The sequence below is a fragment of the Limulus polyphemus genome, unplaced genomic scaffold (assembly GCF_000517525.1).
Source record: "Limulus polyphemus unplaced genomic scaffold, Limulus_polyphemus-2.1.2 Scaffold33, whole genome shotgun sequence".
In the NCBI taxonomy this organism is placed as follows: domain Eukaryota; kingdom Metazoa; phylum Arthropoda; class Merostomata; order Xiphosura; family Limulidae; genus Limulus; species Limulus polyphemus.
In genome coordinates this window covers 511,212-531,348 of record NW_013665643.1, presented here as the reverse complement: position 1 = coordinate 531,348, position 20,137 = coordinate 511,212, and the positions used below count along the sequence as shown (strand labels likewise).

General features: G+C 32.5%; 1 protein-coding gene across 1 annotated transcript in view; it reads right to left on the bottom strand.

The window, feature by feature from the left end:
* The window catches only part of LOC106460345 (neurocalcin homolog), a 24,028-nt gene extending 5,552 nt beyond the window's left edge, over positions 1-18,476 (bottom strand). The window contains exons 1-2 of the mRNA XM_013920040.2: positions 18,364-18,476; positions 7,201-7,629 (exon numbers count right to left, since the gene is read on the bottom strand). Coding sequence (XP_013775494.1) covers positions 7,201-7,578 — 378 coding nt within the window. The 5' untranslated portion in view covers positions 7,579-7,629; positions 18,364-18,476. The remainder of the gene's footprint in view (positions 1-7,200; positions 7,630-18,363) is intronic.
* Between the last annotated feature and the right edge of the window lie 1,661 nt (positions 18,477-20,137).

The window sequence follows — 20,137 nt, the reverse complement described above, 5'->3', positions numbered from 1 at the left end:
AATTCATACATGGAATCTCACAGAAAGAGAGAGACCATAATTTCTTATTATCATATTTTATTTATATAATTAAATAATTTCACAACCATAGATAACTAGTTTTGTAAACATGAGTGTTGGGCAATGTACAAATACTTGGGTTGCCTAGGACAAATAAGAAAAGACTGTATTTGATTATTATATGTTTCTTGTTTTGAATTGTTTGCTTGGAAGTCAAAATTATTAATATAGAAATGGTTAGCAATGGATGCTGAGCATAATAAACAAAAACTTACAAGAGAGAAATTCCATTTAGCTTGGGGAATAACCATAGGCAGCAAACTGAAAATACAGTAATGTGATGAAGATAAAATGGCAAGTGTGATGAGATGTAACCTGAAATCCATGCTTAAGGTGATCAGGAACATCATAATAATAAACAAGGATTACCTGCACAAACCAATTTATCAATGTGGATATAGCAAGATCCATGTCACAAAAAACTGTGATAAAATGTAAACTACTGACATCAATTCCATCCTTGCAAAATAGCAACAAAAAGCCAACTACACATAGAAAGGTTTAGTCAAAAGGAGAACCAGAGTCAGTCAGAGTAGGCAACACGACAGGATAAAACACAATTATTGACCAGCTGTTACATTCCAAGTCCCTGGTAAGAATGTTCTATCAGGATATAAGTACAAAGCTTTCCTGGAAAAAGAAAAGTGTACAAGAAACATCAATGAAGGAAGTAACAAAATAAATCTTTTGGGAAAGATGGTAGAGTAACAAGTTGAGAAGGGTTCAAAAGGAGAAGCCCAGCAACTGAAGACCAGACCTAAATCCTATTGAGGATACTGCCTAGATACTTGTGGAGAGACATGAAAAAAACTAAAAAAAAGAACCCGAGAAAAATTGGGGATAACACAGGTACATGACTTCTATGGCAACTGAAAGTGGCTAAATGTGTAGCTTTGTAGTCTGTAATACAAACACACAAGCCCTGATTATGAAATAAATACATGAAAAAAAAAAGGCAAATTGTGAACTACTGGAGAAAAACAAGAAACTGAATTCTGCTAGCATCAACTTCAAAAGATAGATCAATGAGATTGGTATACTGCCAGGGAAACTGGAGACAACAATGTCATTGTGGAAGACGTACCAAAAAGTAATAGAATAGGACCTTCCTGAGATAGACGAGAGGAGTGGAAACCATGGGGTTACAGGCCAACATGGGGTTGTAAGAAGAACTGGACAATGGGACCAACTGATCATGGCCAATATCTAAAAAAGATGCTGAAGAATAAGAGGGTAGGCATAAAGTAAAATTCTCCTATGATGGACTTGAAGCATCCACTGTTAGAGAAGCTGGACCTGGAACCATTAAAGCATGAGATGATGAAGCAACATTGTCATGAGTGAATCAAGCATAGAATGACCAAACCATTGGTACAAATAAAGAAATATCAGTTCAGCAAAACCCTAGAGAACCTGTAGCAAATAAGGGCTCCAAGCTCTAGTCCCACCCTGACTATTGAAGTTTCTGTAAGTACTAAAACACAGTAGTAGTGTAACAAGGTCAGGAACTTATGAAATTTATATGGAACAGCCTACATTTCTAACAGAATGATTTAAAAATAGGAAATATGAGAAGACTATAGATCCTAAAAATAACAAACCTCATATACATCACCCTAACCCTAGAGAGAGAAACCAATAAAAAGATTCATATCTAAAGGAATTGGAAGAAAAGGGTAACCTACAATGGGAATACTTATTAATGAGCCACACTTGAAGATAATTTTGAGCAATAAGAAAAATTCCAATAGACAACAGGCCTGAAAATAGACTCCACAAAGGGGCAAATTCACACTGATGGTATCTTAAGTAAGCACAATTCATGGGAATTGCCATATAAAGCCATCGTTCAAAAAATCAAAGAGGATGTATTTGGTAGATGGAGAAATTTGTGACCTGAAATCAAGGGATTGCAAAACCAAAAAGAAATGCGTGAAGAGTTCCTAAGAGAGTGTTAATACAAGATCTCAGATGAATGAGAACACTTAATAAACACAAGCTCAGACTTAAACTCATGAGCAATTCATTCCAGAGAAGCTAAGTGGGATGTCAATTCAGTGTGAGGCAACCACGGAGCAAGAATCCTCTAATCATTCATGTAATAATGACAACTGATACTGAGTGTGTGTATAAGACCAGCTAATGGTTTGACTACATGTGTGAAAACATAGATTTCTGACTGAAAAGAAAGGAAGAATATCTAATAATGGCATAGAAAAAAATGTCTTAAAACAATACAAATCATCAGTTTTCTGCCCTTCATGCACAAGCACCCTTAAGTGTAACAAAAATAGGTTCAGTACTGAAAACATATAACATATCAAAAAGAAACAAGACCAGCAGAAGTGTTGCCAGGTTTAAGAATAGCACTGTAGCAAACAAATCCTCTGCAGATGCTGAAGGAAATTAAATCTGAGCAAAAAAAAAATCAACTTTCATCTAAAACAAACTGGTAAATGTTATGCAAATTAAACATCCACACAATTATTGTACCAACCAGAATCATCATTATACACTGGCACAAGGATGCTGTACCAGCAGGGCTGACAATTTTACTCTGCATGCTACAATCATGTTGCACAAGTAAAGCATCCAACAGTTACAGAAATCCAATAATGGTGGAAATAGCTGCATCAGAAAGAATATTGTAGCAAGAAGAACAGCACAACTGTAAAAAAAAACACTAAATTATTGTAGGAAAGCAGAGCTTATATAAGATCCCCTGGTGTCTGTGCAATAAGACAGGTAGGGAAGTAGAGAATTATGGATAAGTGATACATGCTCTATAATGTGTAAGGACATTTGAAAAATTTTAGCCACACATTCTGTTGACACTATGAGTTCAAACTCAAGATGGAGAGGCTTTTAGTATTTCAGAGGTAAGGCTACCAGATTTGAACTATTTAAAAAAAAAGAGAACTTGAATTTATCCTCCAAATTCTAGAATACATTTCCAATTTCCTCTATTAAGAGGCATGGTCAACAAAGTACATTTTTCATTTGAAAAACTTGAAGTCATAGCTACAAACTTACATTCCTCACAATAAAAACCAGAAGACATAGCTATAAAACCACATTTTTCACTAGAAACATTATACGACATTACTAGAAATACCATTCCTCATAGCAAATTCATCACTTCTGAAACTATATGTAGTCAGAAAAGGTCATCATCAAGTGATAAATGTATACACATTTACAAAAGCAAATCATTTTTAAAAGAAAAACTTATAAAGTTCATGTATTTTGCAACATATATATCACAAGGTTGAGTATGTTATATTAAAATGATGTCTGAGCCTCACCATGTTGTCAAGTTTGGTCATGCTTTGTCTGATGACAATAGACTTGCAACATAATTTTCATTGCAAAAGGATGTCATGTCTAGAGCACATCCCTCCTCCCTGCCTTCCATAAGCCATGTAGTGTATGAAGATGACTGTTTCCCAACACCTATTTCAAAAGTTTTATTGGACAGAAACCATTGACATTGCTTCAGGTGATTTCACCAGTATGTCTTCATATGGAATAACATAATACCAGTTTCATTCTTCAGCTGCTTGAGGTATGCAATGGTTGTAGGTTCAGATTGGGTGGAGGTAATGGAACACCGATTGTGACAGGAGATCGGTCTAGCCACCCATACAAATATTAGAATGGAGGAAGGGACAAGATAACCATTGGGGTCAAGGGGACTGACCTGGGTAGAAGAGGAAGTTGGGAATAATAAAAACAAAGAATTAATATAGAAGAAAAAGTATAACAGTGGAGGGTTAGAGACAATATGAAAACAACTTATGAAAGTAAGGATTGATGATAGGCCATCTCAGCCTGTGATTCAATCAAATCAGATATATCTCCAAACTTCAGAGCAAAGAAAGAGGCTAGGTGAAGGGCTCGAATAAAGGAAGAAAGAAGTTGAACTTGGGATAGGAGCGTATCTCTACCAACAATCTCCAGTAACAAGGAGGTGAATAAGCAAGAAAGGTAGAAGAGGAACAGCCACGGTGTAGAAGTGAAGGGAATGAGAATCATTCAAAAAATGCTCTGGGGCACAGTGAAGTGCCTCAGACTTGAGGTGGCATTCTTTAGCTTCGATTATCAGATATCCACCATTCTTTTTCTTTCTCCCGTCTTGTATTTTTTGCTTGTTCCCTACTTCTTAATCCTAACCCTATCTCATGTCATTTACCATTCCTAGACCACTTTCACTTCTGTGACATTAAGCCTCTCCCTTTCCATTTATCTGATTCTTATTTCCTCGATTTTAGTCATTTTGCATCCTCTTTTAAGAATCTCACGTTTGGTATTGCCCTTGCTTTTTCGGGGGCATGGACTTTTGGTGTCGGTTTTGCCCTCCAATACCCAAAACTTCTGTCTTTCCTTGATCCTTTGTACCACACTTCTTTACTTCTACTCTCTGGAGAAAGTTCAAGGTTCTCTTCAACAGGGAGAGAAGTTCCCAAAGCCTAAACTGCAGTGATATTTTAGTTTTTATTGAATTTTGCTTATCAACAGTAGTTTTAGTTTCTATTTCCTTTTGCTTATTTAATAAAAGTTTCCATTTTAGTTTTGAGTATTTGACATTGATTTTAATTTCCATTCCATGTTGAGTTTTAAATCAAAATCACTAGTTTATAGAATAATTCTTTTAAGTGTATAATTACTCTGACAATTTACATCTTGTGATATGAACAATATATGAATAAAATGAAAAGTAATAAAAATATAATTTTAGTCATTAGTACCTTTCTTGCAAAAAACGAAAACTTACAAATGTACCAGTTAGCTATATTCCAGAATCCAGACCATAACCACAACACTGATTATAGTGACTAGTTACCAGATAGCAGAGATAAATATCTAAACTTACAATATACAACTTACAAAATAATTTTGAAAAATAACTTATTTATAATAATTAGTCTCCTTCATGATTGTGTCTATGTGACGATAAGGATTACTTTGTGCTGACAGTTATGCCTAGTAAACTCAGTAACATTCGCAACTGACCCTTTTGGCTCTCTACAATACCATAAGAAAATTTAAAACATTTGCCTTTGAGAAAAAACTAGTTGAAAGTTAAAACTTTTCCAAGTGAATAAATTCTTACCACAATTTTCAAGCATTAATCGCATCGCTATTTTCATACTTGCCCCACTATCAGGGGACAGAGAGAAATACTTTTTTCATCATTTCCCATGATTTTAAGACCTCAAGAAGTTCGTGGGCAATAACTTCACCGTTTGTTTCGGAGGTTTCTTTTGCAACAAAGGAATAATAACTTGGATAATATAAAATGATAGCATATTTGATAATGCTAATTTCATTAAAATACACAGAGTAAATTTATTTAATTAAATTTTGAATGTAACTTGGTATCACTTTGTGACATGTGCAGAAGGGTATTTAAGTAAGATACCAGTAATTATAGGATTAATGTTTACATTATGGCTGAGGCCTAATTTCCATAACTTGGTATTTAGTTTTTTAAGAAACATACTCATTTTGTTAGCGTTTTGAGATTAACTTTTGTTCATGATCTTTTTGAAGAAATATTTAGTTTGTGTCATTTAAGTAATACCTTTTCTATAATTGATACTTGATACTTTCGGTACTCGGTGAAATTCCATAATTAGAGAACTGAGTAAAAACAAAACAATTGTACGTTTCACAAATACATCACTTATTCACGACCATGGTTTTGCCAGTAAGGTACCTGATGATGCCTTTACTGGTGAAACCATGGTTGTGAAAAAATCGTGTATTTGTGAAACATACAATTGTCTTGTTTTTCTCAATTCTGTAATACATTTTCATTTTCATTAATGAAAATTCAATATTTTTAGTTTTTGTATTCATTTTTGTTAACGAAAATTCAATATTCTTCATTTTCTTTAATAAAAATATCGCTGCTAAACAAGTGAAAGAACAATCAAATTCCTCCTCCTCATTCACCCCACAAATGAGGGGAAGGAATCCCTGATGAAGGAACTGGCGAGGAAGTATTTGTCAGCATAAGGGAACATATTGTCCTATCCATAATGGCTTCCACTCCATCCTCAGGAAATGTGCCTCCATAAACCATCATTATTACACAATCTATGCAAGAAATTAGTCATTCTCACAAGTAGTTAAATATGGTACATGAACTAGTGTTCATAGTTTAAAAAAAAAAAGGAAATTAAGTCCCCTCAACATTGCAAATCTTGTTAAATTGAAAAAGAAAAAACACATCTGATTTGTTTAGTGCCGAGGAATAGAATGAAGATCATGAGTGCAAAAGCATAGAGAGAGCTACTGCAGAGGGAGGTTGTGTTGCCCTCCAATTTGTGTAGGGCTTTTGCTGCATAATAACATCATTATGTAGTAATGCAAACCATGAGAAATCTCACGAGTTTAGCTGTGAGTTGCCTAAAGGCTAGTGGCATGCAAATCTCTAAAGCAGATGCACTGGGAAGATAGCTTTCTGTGTGTCGGCTTGGAAAGACAAGTTTTATTATTTTTCTTACTATAAAAATTTTGTTTGATGTCTTGAATTATATTACAACAAGTTTACTTTATCAAAATATTAAAACACATAGATGCAATGATAACAATTAAACCTTAATTTTTTATATAAAATACATAACCAATACTTGACATACAATATAAGATAAATTGGTGTAAAGAGCAATTTTATACCAAAAAAATTTGAAATATTAAATATGAAATTAATAAAAATTGTTTGAAAGTAGTGAATATCTGCTAAATTTATTAAATCTGTTAATCTTGATATATATATATATATATATTTATTTTATAGTTCATAATGGAAACATTTTAACAATTGGTAAAGCGAAACGTTACTTAAAAATATGCAATAAATATAAACACTACATGACCATTATTTGAAAAAAAGTAAACCACAAATAAACTGACAATGTAGAGTTTAAACAGTGAGGATATAAACTACAATGACATCAACATACATTTTTCAATTAAAGTTGATACATCTAACCATCAAGGTTTTACTTGCACATTTGCCTCACAATCCAATGACATCTGATTGTGTTACCAAGAAACACAAAGTAAACTATAATGATGATAAAAAATATTAGATCAGAAAAAAAATATATAATAAAATAACTACACATTTACCATAACAATTTCCAGCATTTCCTGCCTTGAAATATAACCATTTCCATCAAGATCATACATGCTGAATGCCCACTTCAGTTTTTGTTCCAGCCTTCCTCGAGATGTCACGCTAAGGGCACAAAGGAATTCCCTAAAATCTATAGTTCCATCACCATTGGCATCAAATGTACGAAAGACATGCCCTGCAAACTTAGATGCATCTCCATATGGAAAAAAGTTTCCATAAATTTTTTTGAATTCGTCTATTGTCAAGTTTCCACTGGGACAATCCTTCAAAAACCCTTTGTACCAATCTTGAATTTCAGTGTCTGTGAACTCTGTGTTCTGCCGCAGGTCCTCTAGAACTTCAGGTTTAAGTTTACTATTATGTTTCCCCATCCTTCATAAGAAAATGAATGAAACTGTATATTGGTCACTTTTTTCTTTCTTCTGAAAATAAAAAAAATAAATGGAAGAGGGGGTTATAAGGAGTGATTAATAGGGTATTCAAAAATTGAAAAAAATTAAATAAATTTATTTAAAAACATATAGGTATTTAGGAAAATTGATTCACAGAAAACTGAGACTGAAGGAAAGATTAATTTACTGGAACCACACTGACAATGAAATGAGTTCTTTTAAAATGTATAATCATTTCCAAATACATCCAACACTGAAATAGTTAAAATTGTAGCAATTCTGATTCATTTTATTTCTTACAGTATTAATCAACATTTAAAAAATGAAAATACATAAATATATACTTATTAGTTATTTAAACAGGATAAGCACAAGTAGGCTATCAATGTGATTTTTGCCAACACTGACTGACTTTTCAATAAATATTATTAAACTGTCATATGCATAACAGAAGATAAAGATGTAGCCAATTCCATATGTCACAATATCATGGCCACCTACATGTAGAGAAACATATGATACTTGTATTGTTTAAATTCAAAATTACACAAATTTTATTTGACTCTTAAGCAAGTACTAAGAGAATATTGTTTCATGTATGTATACTTTTCTGTGTTTCTACTTGCTAACAAAATATATAATAGTTGATGATGTATTGGTTACCTTTATTTTGTTTTTTTGTAGTTTAAGAAGAAAGATTGAAGCAGTAGTTCATGGATGTGTTCCTAATAAAGTTTGAAAATGACTCACTTGAAACTTTAAAACATTTCATTACACACAATTCTAAGTTTTACTTCCTTCTTATAAGGTTATCAGAAAATTTCACAAACTTTTTCAGTTTTCAGAAAGTTTTAATGTTTCTCTTTCATATGAATATTCCAAGATGCTAGTTACAACTGCTGTTAATGACTGTGAAATATCATACCTACTTTTCACAGCCATGTTTATAAAATAAACTTCATTCAAGATGGGTAAACATTTCACTATAAACCAATAAAAAAGAATACACACTCAAAACGTTTTGCAAATATTGTTATCATTATACATGTACAACAGTGTTCCCAATTAGGTTAAGAGAACTACAGAGGACGTAATAGGTGTTCATCATATTCATCATCAATGTTATCAATGTAGAAGCATCTCAACTTTAATGACAGGAATAAGTTCTCTACATATGATAAGAACAGTAAAATTATGAGAATGTTACCAAAATCAGAAGTACATATTTTTTTAAATAAATCTACAAAGCCATAAACATAACATACAAAAAACAAAATACTAGAATTTATTTAACTAAACTGCAAAACAAGATAAGGTGATGAATAATTCTTTTCTTCCCATTTGCAATTACAATTTGATGCAAGACAGTGATACTTTTAATCAAGTGGACTATAAATAATTCATATTATACTTATCAACATGGCTTCATTCAAGTTTCAGAAAGTGTAAACATGCACAAAAGATATTTTTATTTCAAAATGAAAAAAAACAAACAAACTAAATGCAAGAAAATGCAAAATTAATTATTTGTTAAGACTGAAAACTAGGAATAAAAGAATGAGGTACAATAAATATATAACTAGATACACATTTTTTTTAGTAATGTATTTACTTTATTTTCAAGTCTCTTAGTTATTGCACAGAAGTTAACATTTTCCTTATCTAAAATTATGTTTTAGATAGACACTCACCTCTCTGCAGAACAAAGAGCTACTACCTCAGGTATCTGTCAAGAAAATGTTGGCACATGCCACAAGCCTTGAACAGAATCTCACCTCTACATATATTAATGTGGACTGCAGCAACCTAAGATGTAATTACCATAAGACTATAGCTCTCCACCAAAAAGAAGATGAGACATTCTCCATGTGCAGTAAACCCCATGAGCACTAGCATTAGAACAAAGGCTCATTATTGATAAGGCAATAGGAATAAAGTGGAAGTAGGGAGGGAGGGTGGATGGTTCTGCAGAGATGCGAGTTCCTTTCGAAAAATATGATCTCAGGTAAAGAAAATGTTAACTTCAGAAACAGTACTCTGCAGAAGAGCAAGAATCCTACATAGATAATATGGTGGAAATGCTGGTATAGATACAAATTTAAAATAATGAGCTTCTGTCTGAAATTATGAAATGGAATGTGTCACTCCACTAGATTACAACTCAGAAGTAGAACTAAGACTCTGTAAAAAAGATTTTTCAGCATAGTGCTGAAGTGTTCCATAGGTGGTTGGTATGGAAGATTGGTCAACCAGCCATTATATCTTGGACAGTCAGCAGAATATGGACAGCAAGAGTTAGCAAGGTATGAGGGCAGGCTCACACTGATGTTGCCTTTTTTTACTTCTTCATTTTCTGAAGTTGGTAAAATATATATAAACAAAAACCTCATCTCAACAGTGGACACAGAGCAGGGGCTAACACTTTCTGTTATCCTCCACTCAATGCAGGTTTTGGGAGAAAGATGTATTCCTTGTGAGGCAACATTAGCCACACAGTGGATTCCATTAAGTTGGTTGTGACACTTGCATATAAATCAAGAATTAACAACTCACCTTCTGAGAATCTTTGTGAAGATAGATAATGGTTACAGGAGGTCGACAAAACCCAGGGGTAAATGAACTCTCAATGTGAAGTAAGCAAATAAGACAAAAAGGTGTCAAGGGTCATCCATACATCTCCATGTATAAGACTTTATCCAGAGGGTGTAGATGACTAGAGGCAAGAGAAACTGTGAGATGATGAACTAGATGAGAAGAGACAAGAAAAAGATGAAAAGTGTTTCATCTATAGAAGAATAAACCAGATGGATAAGGTTTATAATAAGACCCGTCAAAAGGAAAGGATACAAATTACTATAGAAAGAGGAAATTCCATGGCAAGAAAAGACATTGTCAACTGCCATGAAAAAAGTATGAGTGAGATAACAACAATCCATATAGGGCAAAGGAAATTGTATAGGAAAGAAAGGATGATTGGAGAAAACATACAATCATTGTCTTGAGCAAGCCAAGTTTTGGGGAGCAAGGACTTGTCAAATAATAATATTAATCTGTACGTGTGGCAAACAGAAGTTGAAGAGGAAAATAGACATATAAAAAAAAAGATCAAAGAAATCCAGACTCAGAGCATTCACTACCAAAACTGTAGAGTCTGGGACTTGAGATCAAAAGAGTGGAAGCTAGGTGTTGACAAGAGATGAAAAGGTAGCAATGACAGGACTCCAGAAGCTGGAGCAGAACCACTGAAAACACTAGAGGATGAAGAATCTACTCTGTTGAAAGTAAAATAGTTGGTCTGCCATCAGAGTCTAATCTTCTGAGACATGATAGACCAACAACTAAATGTAGTGATTGTGAGCCTAAAAAGAGAGTCCAGACGAAGGAAAACAGATGGCCCGAGAGCAAGTTCCTCTCATTCAGTGGAGGGAAGGAAAAATAGAAATGTCTGAATGGATCATCATAAAAAGACCAGTCAGATGGATCAGAAGATGATGGTAGCTCAGTGAGCAACCAACAATTGAAGACAATGATAGAGAGAGACTGCTCCTTTTATGACCAGACTCCATATATGGAACAAGTGTCCAGAACAGCACACCATCTGACCAGAGGCATCAGTTGATAGGTTTTGTTTATAGGTTTGACTGGTGTCAAGCGCATAGCTAAACATGTGCCACCTGTGCTATGTGCACAAAAGATATAAGACAGTGGATCTCTGGATAGACTTTATGGATCTGCCAGAGTCCACTGAAGGGGATGCATATGGGCTGTTTGAGAGGAAAAACTGACTCAACAGATGAGAGAGAGTCCATAAAAAACAAATCTTATGCATAGGAAAAGAAGGAGACACAAAAGTCTTAGTACCAGAAAACAATATGTCTCAAGGATGTAAGGGAGAAGGCCTAGCTTACCCCACATACAAATTGAGAAAAACACTTAAGTGAATGAGACAATAGATGGGGGTCAAGACTGAACTAAAAACCCAAACCAGCCACCCCAATGAGATGATTCTCTAAGGAGAAGGGAGGTTAGAACAGTGCAGTGATACCACACTGAATGGGGCAAACAGAAGTCAAATGTCCATAGAGTAGTGGAACAGTAGGACTAACAAGTGCAACCTTTGAGCAAAAAACCCACTGGACCAGTTTGAAAACATATGGGACTGTAGTCAACCTGAAAGAAGCAAAAGGCAGGGATGTAAATTGTGATGTGAAGAAAGCAGTTGAAACATTGATCCTGTTCCTCCACATCCTAACTATATCAATCTCGGTGTGAAAACCATCCACCTCGAACTGAGGAATGAGCAAAGTTGGTTCAAGTGGTACAGATCCAGGACAAAGTGTCAATCACCCGCTCTTGTCAAATCTATAATGATGAAAAGATGTGTCTGTGTTTTAATGAAGCAACCTATAAAAAAAATAAATAAATAAAAGAAGTGGTTCCTTATATTACAAATAGAAATTACAGACAGACAGACACTCACACGAGTGTCAGTGTATATGTGACTGCCATAGCTACAAGAGGAAGGAATCTAGAAACCTGAGGGTCTGCACCTGGGTATTATTACTTATCCATGTGCACATGCACATTTTTTTAATGAGGCAAGCTAGTGAAAAACCATATAGACAAGTGGCTTTTATATCATGTTGCTTAGCAGTACAAGTATTACCTAATATTGTTGTTATGAGGCTATGTGCTGAAAGTGTAAAATGAAATGTATAAACTACAAAATTGAAAAAATTTGTTATTCTAATTTAGAGGCTCCATTAAATAAAGAGGTTTGTTTTTTGTTATTTAAGTTTAAAATCAGAGAACAAGTCAGAGAGAAGGTTACCTTTATAAACAGGCTATAACCCATAAAGGAGCAACAAAAGTATATAGGTTATAGTTTTATGCTAAAATGGGTTCAGAATACACACACTGATATAGTCTGGGATGACAGAGATGGGCAGAAATCTCCTTTTGCTTTACTCATGATAGTCCATGAGTGACAGTCCACCATTGAGTTAAACTTACAGATACATAGAGACACAAGTATTTATCACTAGGCATGCCTTTAGTGGTCTTGCAGAACACCTCATCTCATAGAGAGTGTTATAGCTCACCAGTAAATATTGCAGGTTTGAGTGAAAAGCACACCTGACCAGGCAACACTCATCACAGAGTGAGATTCTATAAGTAGTGGGTAAGAGAGAGTCCCTGAAAAGAAAAATGAAATGTTGTAAAAAGACACATCCAAGGCAAAGGCAAATGGACGTACATAGAATTGTCACAGTAGGGAGACGATATCTACCTGAAAACATATTTATAAATAGTTCTCTACATACTCCAAATACCTTTTACTAAGTTATAGTATAGCTGAACAAACATATTATATCAGTGATTCAAATTCTCACCCTTTTTTAATAAAACCCTGCTCTTAGAGAAACCATGCATCTTTCTAGGAATGTGAAACTACAACTAAAAAGTTGCCTTTTCAACAAAGATTAAACTCTGTCCAAGCCCCTAGCTGTTTTATTCCAAAAGAACTGTTAACAATAAGGTTATCTAACTGATATTCAATACATTTCAGCCATTAAAGGTTTTAGTTTCTAGTGTATTGATCCAGGATTGTTTTAATCATGAACCATGATAGTGGTTCATAACAGGAATTGCCCAGGAATTTCACAAAAATTCTAATAGAAGATACAGGCAAAAACCATCTCAAAAAGCAGGCTTGTTCTTAAAACAACATTCAAGATTTTCTATGTTAATGTCTAAGGCTGCTAAAATATTGATAACAGAAAAAAAAGGTTCATTTTCTGATTGTTAGGCAAAGTTCATCCATTTTTCATATTATTATCATTATTCATATTATTCTTGTTTCACAAGCCTACATAAAAAAACTGCCAAGAATATTTTATTCAAACCTGAAAGAACCTAATAAAAAACTCCTGCACAGGTCATAGGACTATTTTTATGTTGATTCTTGAGAGAAGAAGAAGAGATTTTATCAGTTTTTTTTCATAGTTGCAGGTCAAGTTTTTCTTCAAAGCCATTTAAGCACTGAAGCCTACTGCAAAAGCAGCTAGGTATACTGCACCAACATCTTTGCACAACTAGTAAACAAACTCTTGCAAAGGATGTAGGGCTATTTTTATGTTGATTCTTGAGAGAGAGAAGAAGAGATTTTATCAGTTTTTTCATAGTTGAGGCCAAGTTTTTCTTCAAAGCCATTTAAGCACTGAAGCCTACTGCAAAAGCAGCTAGGTATACTGCATCAACATCTTTGCACAACTAGTAAACAAACTCTTGCAAAGGATGTAGTGCTATTTTTAAGTTGATTCTTGAATGTTAAGATTTCCACCCTCTAAAATTTTTAAGTTCTTCTTCGCTACTACCAACATAAGCTCTTCAAAGCCACTCAAGCACAGCAAAAATGTAGAAGCCATTTAAGCACCATTATACTAGTCAGAAATGCTCTTTTATACTAGTCAGAAATATTTCATTTTATTAGAGTAAACAGTATGTATATTTATAACAGTATCTCCAGCCATATTATTATTGATTATAGTTTTACAAGCCATTACAGAAAAAAATGGCTATGAATATTTTTCCAAAACCTGGACAGTAGTAATTAATGCAGAATTGAGTATGTTATTGGACTGTTCCAAAATAAATTCAAGGACCTTCATTTTTTTGCCTAAAGAATTCTCTCCAAGTCCTTCACTTTCCACCATTGAAAAAAATCCAGTGTTTTACTAATATGCATTCATTGAAAAATAATTTGTTCAATTTACAGTGCATTAATTGGAAACTGTTACACTGAGTATTCATCATTTCCCAAGTTCACTGTTCTTCATTCTTTCTGGAGTTTGCTGTTGTACTTTGTCTCTACGTGGTTTTTGTGACTATTTCAGCGAGTTTTCTCACAGTAGACAATTACCATAGTAGATTTCTCTACTCTTGTTAGTGGTGATTTATTCTACACATTTTTGTACGTCAATAAAACTGTGAGTGCATATTGTATTATTTTCATTATTATTTCTGTTTCACAAGCCTACAGCAAAATCAGCTGGGTATTTTGTATTTAAACCCAGACAGATATACTACATGAATCATCCATGACCTATTTAAAAAGTTGATTATTTTTCATTGAAAGTTGATTCACAGGACAATAAATATATAATATATGCAATGTTGTTGTGAGGAGCTTCCTTCTTAATAGATGCTTGCTAAACACAAAACCTCGGACACAAAACCACGTGGCTCAGTAAACTGTTGAAAAATATGTAACATTCAACTGAATGCATATGAACATATGTAGCTTACAATTTATTCTCCATAAATGGACAGAAAAAAACTTAAGAAACAAGATAATTAAAAACTGTTTATTTAAAAAAGGAGAATAGGGATCATCAAAAAAAGTACAGAAAGCCTACAACTAGGGACTCTGAAAAAAAGTAAAATTAGGTTGGAAATAGTGTACATTATTTTCTCAAGTTGGAAATCCCTATTTTGACTCCATGTTTACAGTACTTATCAATTTTAGTGGAGTCAAAATAGGGAGTTGTAGCTTAAGAAAATAATGCAGACACTATTTCCAACCTAGTTTGTTTACTTTTTTAGAATCCCTAGTTGTAGGCTTGAAAATATAATCTTTGCATTTTGATTCAATTTGTTTCTGAACTTTCTTAATGATCCCTATTCCTCTTTTTAAATTAATAATTTTTAATTACCTTGTAAATTTATAAGTTACTTTAGTATTACTTATATACTTAGTTTAATTTTGATCAAAAATGTTTTTAATTTTAATAATGACAAAAAGAAATAAATCAACAAAAATTTGGTGTTTTTCTATTATTATAAAATATCATCAAAAATTACTGTTATATAAAGAATTTTAACAATGTATGAAAAACATTTCTTTTTAAATTTTTACCACAAAAAAGTTATCCAAAGGCTTATGTAATGCTATATCTTGGCTAGACTAAGTGACTGATTTCAATAACTTAGGAGTTGACTAAATCTTTAGACAAATTTTAATCCAGAAGACTAAGACTATAATAAATAAAATGACTAAAAGTAGACTAAAATTCTATTGATTTTCATAAAGATAACCAAGGCTATAATTAATTTTAAAAAAAGCTGACTAAATTAACACTAGTGGAAATCAAAAATTTCCTAAGTGTCTAGATTTAATGTAACATCATGAATTTTCAAGAGATTTTGGGAAAACAAATATTATGATATATATAAACACAAGGGAATTAATGAGTCAGCTAGTGAATAAGTGAGTTAGCTAGTCAGTTCAGTGCTGTAGAAGATGAGAGGAAATGTAACAAGTGACTATTAAATTTATATGTAAATTTGGCCTGTAGAATGTTATAAAAAAATCTTATTGCAAACAAGCTGACTAGAATTTGTGTTATTTTACTGGATAATTAAAAAGAAATCATCCGACAGTAAGATTACTTTTTTCCAACAATATGGAGAGGGAATAAAAAAAAAGACTAACTGGGCTACAAATTAACTTAAACACAAAATTAAAAACATCAACAATATATCAGTTATTTTCTTTCAATTTTGAAATTAGTACTTCAGTAAGTTTAACAAATATATCCTTATAATTTCTTACTTATTTAAATCTACAACCTGAAACAAGTATCATACATTAGTAAGATATGCTATCTTACTAATTAGCTTATAGAAGCCTAACTGAATAACTTAATCTTCTCTCAATCATTAACTAATTGTAATTATACTTAATTCTACCAAGTATGGGAAATTAGTGATCTTAATGATAACTGCCCTCTAGCTAACATCTAAATTAAAGCATTCAAAATAAAGCTTTTTAATAATGCTATAGTGTTACAGTTAAGTAGACTACATGTATAAAAGAAATTTCTCATTCACCATTTATCCAAGTTTGTACATAGGCCTCCAAAAACCAATATGATAATAACCTACAAACTGTGTGCTATACATCTTTTGTTCTGTTAAAACATGATACCAGCTGATCATTTAATAACAAAGTTTGGCCTAAAGCTTACAAGATAATTTAAATTTTATTGACAATTTCAGTAGTTTCAGTTGTCAAAAAAGTATTTACTAGTGACTACACTAGTAAATTAACCCTTTAACTCAGTGACAGAACATATGCAGGCTTGATGTTTAAGAACTACAAGGTTTAATCTTGACTCCAAGAAAAGGAGTGATCTATATAACATTGTTATGCCATAAAAACCACTTTTTTATTAGTTAAAATATAACATATTAACGTTTTTGCAATGGTAATATTCTATTCTCAAGTGTGTGTCTATTAACTTTTTCTTTTCAAAAGAAAGTATAGATTATCCAACATTATTTATAACATTAAAACTGATAGATAGGTCTCAAAATAACCATGTTCCATTCAGTATCACATAATTTGCTACTGAAGATCAAAACAACAGCTACAGAATTAAAGGATGTTTATGATAATTAAAACTCATGTTTTAAATATTAGTTATAAAAGTAGGTATAGAAGGGTTACAATATGTTTATTGTATTTTGTGCAAAGCTAGTTGAAGGTTATTTGCTCTAGCTGCCCCTAATTTTGCTGAGATAAACTAGATAGATGGGAGTTAGTCAACATCATCAACTGCCAACTCTTGGGTATGTTTGTCAGACTGAATAGTGGTACTTGACCTCCACTTTTATAATGAATACAAGGCCCCACAATACAGAGCAAGATTTTTTTTTGAGGTAACAGTAGCCAAACCAGCAAACCTCAGATCCACAATCCAGCACATTAACCACTACAAACACTTAGCTCATTTGAAAAACATAACGTGGAATGGTTCAAAGATTAGTGTTTAAAGAGATTAATGGATAAAGATTATATGGTGAAACTAATTAATTAAAGCTGGAACTTTCAACTACTTTCTATGTTTATTCATATATGCATGTTTTATAAGAAACAAGTGTATTTGATTAAGTTCGCAGATATTCCTGACCTTATTTTAACAATTTTCTAAACTGTTAAGAAATCCGTTTATTAGTATTACAAAATATTGTAAAAATGAAAAACTTTATAGTAACACTAACAGTCTAAAAGTTAGATTTATCTTTCATGTTAGGACTTGTACATTATAACTTATAATTTATAGTTATAAGTCATGTAATCTTAAAATTATGAAAATGCATAGCATTTTTATTTTGATTAATAATAACATACTTGGTTATTACTTATATATCATCTTCAAAAGCTACGAGTATAATTTATAAGCAATATAAACTACTGAAATAAATGTCAGATCATAAGCTGTCAACAAAAATGGTAACATGACACTGAATAAAGTCGTAAAGATTAAGAAAAACACTCAATTTCTGACTTCTGAGCATCATATTCTCCTCTTTTGATAAAAACAGCTAAAATTATTCTAAATCGTTAGGTAAACCAACTTAAAAGTATTAAAACATACTATTAGTAATTACTAAGCACTTTTCTGTTTTCACAACTCAAGATGACATTGAATTCATAATTTCTATTAAAGGTTTTATCAAGAGAATTTTCGATGTGTAAGTTATATGGATACCATTACTATCACTGTATCATCGTAATTTGCATGATGTAATAGTAATACTAATATTAGTAATAAATCATATATCAGTATCAGTGTTCAACCTCCACACTTTAAAGTTTAAGTTATAAAACAGAGATAAATGAAAAGGTACAGTCAACATGTAATAAGATCTCTAGATCTAATTGAAAGAATAGGTAAAAATTAAACACATTACTCTTACCTTTAATTTATAGAGCTCATAATTTGCACATTTTCATACAGTCTCCGTTAAAAGCAGTTTGATAAGCCTCAAAACCAAGCGGTACCGTACAGATGGCTCTGACTATCCTTAGGTAGATTCGCCCTCTTTGGTATATTTGATGACGAGGAAGTAGGAAACCACTTTTACTTTTAGAAAATAAAGTTTGGAGAATGCTTGAACGGTTAGTGAAATATATTTTATTATAAAAAACAAAAAACATTACTACAACGAAATGCTGTATATTTGTTACTTGTAATAAAGTTTATTTCACGATCCATTCAAGCCGTCTCCAAATGTTATTATGCTCTTTAGCAGATATTGCTCATGATGCCAAATTACTTGTAATTTTATAATATTTACAGTGTATTCAACTGTACTGGATGTGAAGTAATCAAATAGAATATCAAGTGAAATGTATAACTCTACTAGAGAAAATAAGAAATTTACAAATAAATTTAGTAATCCATAAATACATGTGACATTACTGAAAGTAAGAAATTAATCTAATATTTTCTGTGAGAGAAAGTCGTTCCAAAACAATATTACTATAAAATCACACTAAAACACAATGCCTGGAGTTTCAATGGTATGTATGAATGTGTATGGAAACACATTATGCTCGACTTATAAATCGTTGTTTGTCAATTTACTATTAGGGATATGTATGGTTAAGGCCGAAGGTAAATATATCTGTCCTATTCCAACACTAAGTGCTTGAAACTGAAGTTGATAACATATTCAAGGGCTAAAGGTATGCGTACGAACGTTCTATACAATCCGTAGAAGAATCATTAACATTTTGTCTATTTTCATTAAGCTGCCACTGCTGTTCTGAAATATAGCTTCGATACACACATATTGATATCTCTTTAATAACACTAGTTATTCCAAGCCTAATTTAACTGGTATCATATATCTACATATCTAATCCAATTACATCGGTGGATTGTACTAATATTTGTAATATGTATTTCATTCTTTTTTCTTTTTTTTTAAATGAAGCTTATGTGCTATACAAATATACCGTGCATTTCTACCTTTTGTTTTTAATATATTGTTATTCTGAATTTATCGTTTATTTCTTTATATGGGTACTTTTCCCATTACACATAGTCAAGAAGAGAGTTTATAAGTTGATGTCGTTCTATTTAGCTTTGTTTCATGTCATTCTATTCAGGTCACACCTGTTCTGTTCGTGACAGGCATGGCTGTAATTTTGCGCGTTATACAAGATTACAGACACCTTTGTCCTTTAAACGTAGTTTAGAACTTTAGGTGGCATCTTGAGGTTACGGCAGCCGCTACGCTTGAATAAGAATGACCAGTCACGTAAATAACGTTCGTTGCTCTAGGTAAATCCAATGTTAACTACGATAGAAAGATCACAAAATTTCATTAGCCTAGTGGACGACTTTCGCCTGATAAGTTGAAGTAGAAAGGACAGTTTTGTGTCCGTAAAAGCAAATACAAACACTGTGTTTGTGATTGTGAACAAATAAAGATTGTGTGAAATTTGAATATACCATATGTTTCTCTTTTCTAAAAGTGTTCTGAATTTATTCTTTGTTCTTAATATGTGCAGGTTTCACATAACACGAGGTAAAGAAAATCATTAAATGATTTTATTCCAAGTTAACTTTCTTCCTTTGTTATTCTCGAAGTAGATAATATTTGTTACCACTCATGGTGAACATTTCTTAAAGTGGCCTTGTGTAATTGACAGCAATGTCGCTCAAAGGTTGTTCAGATGATA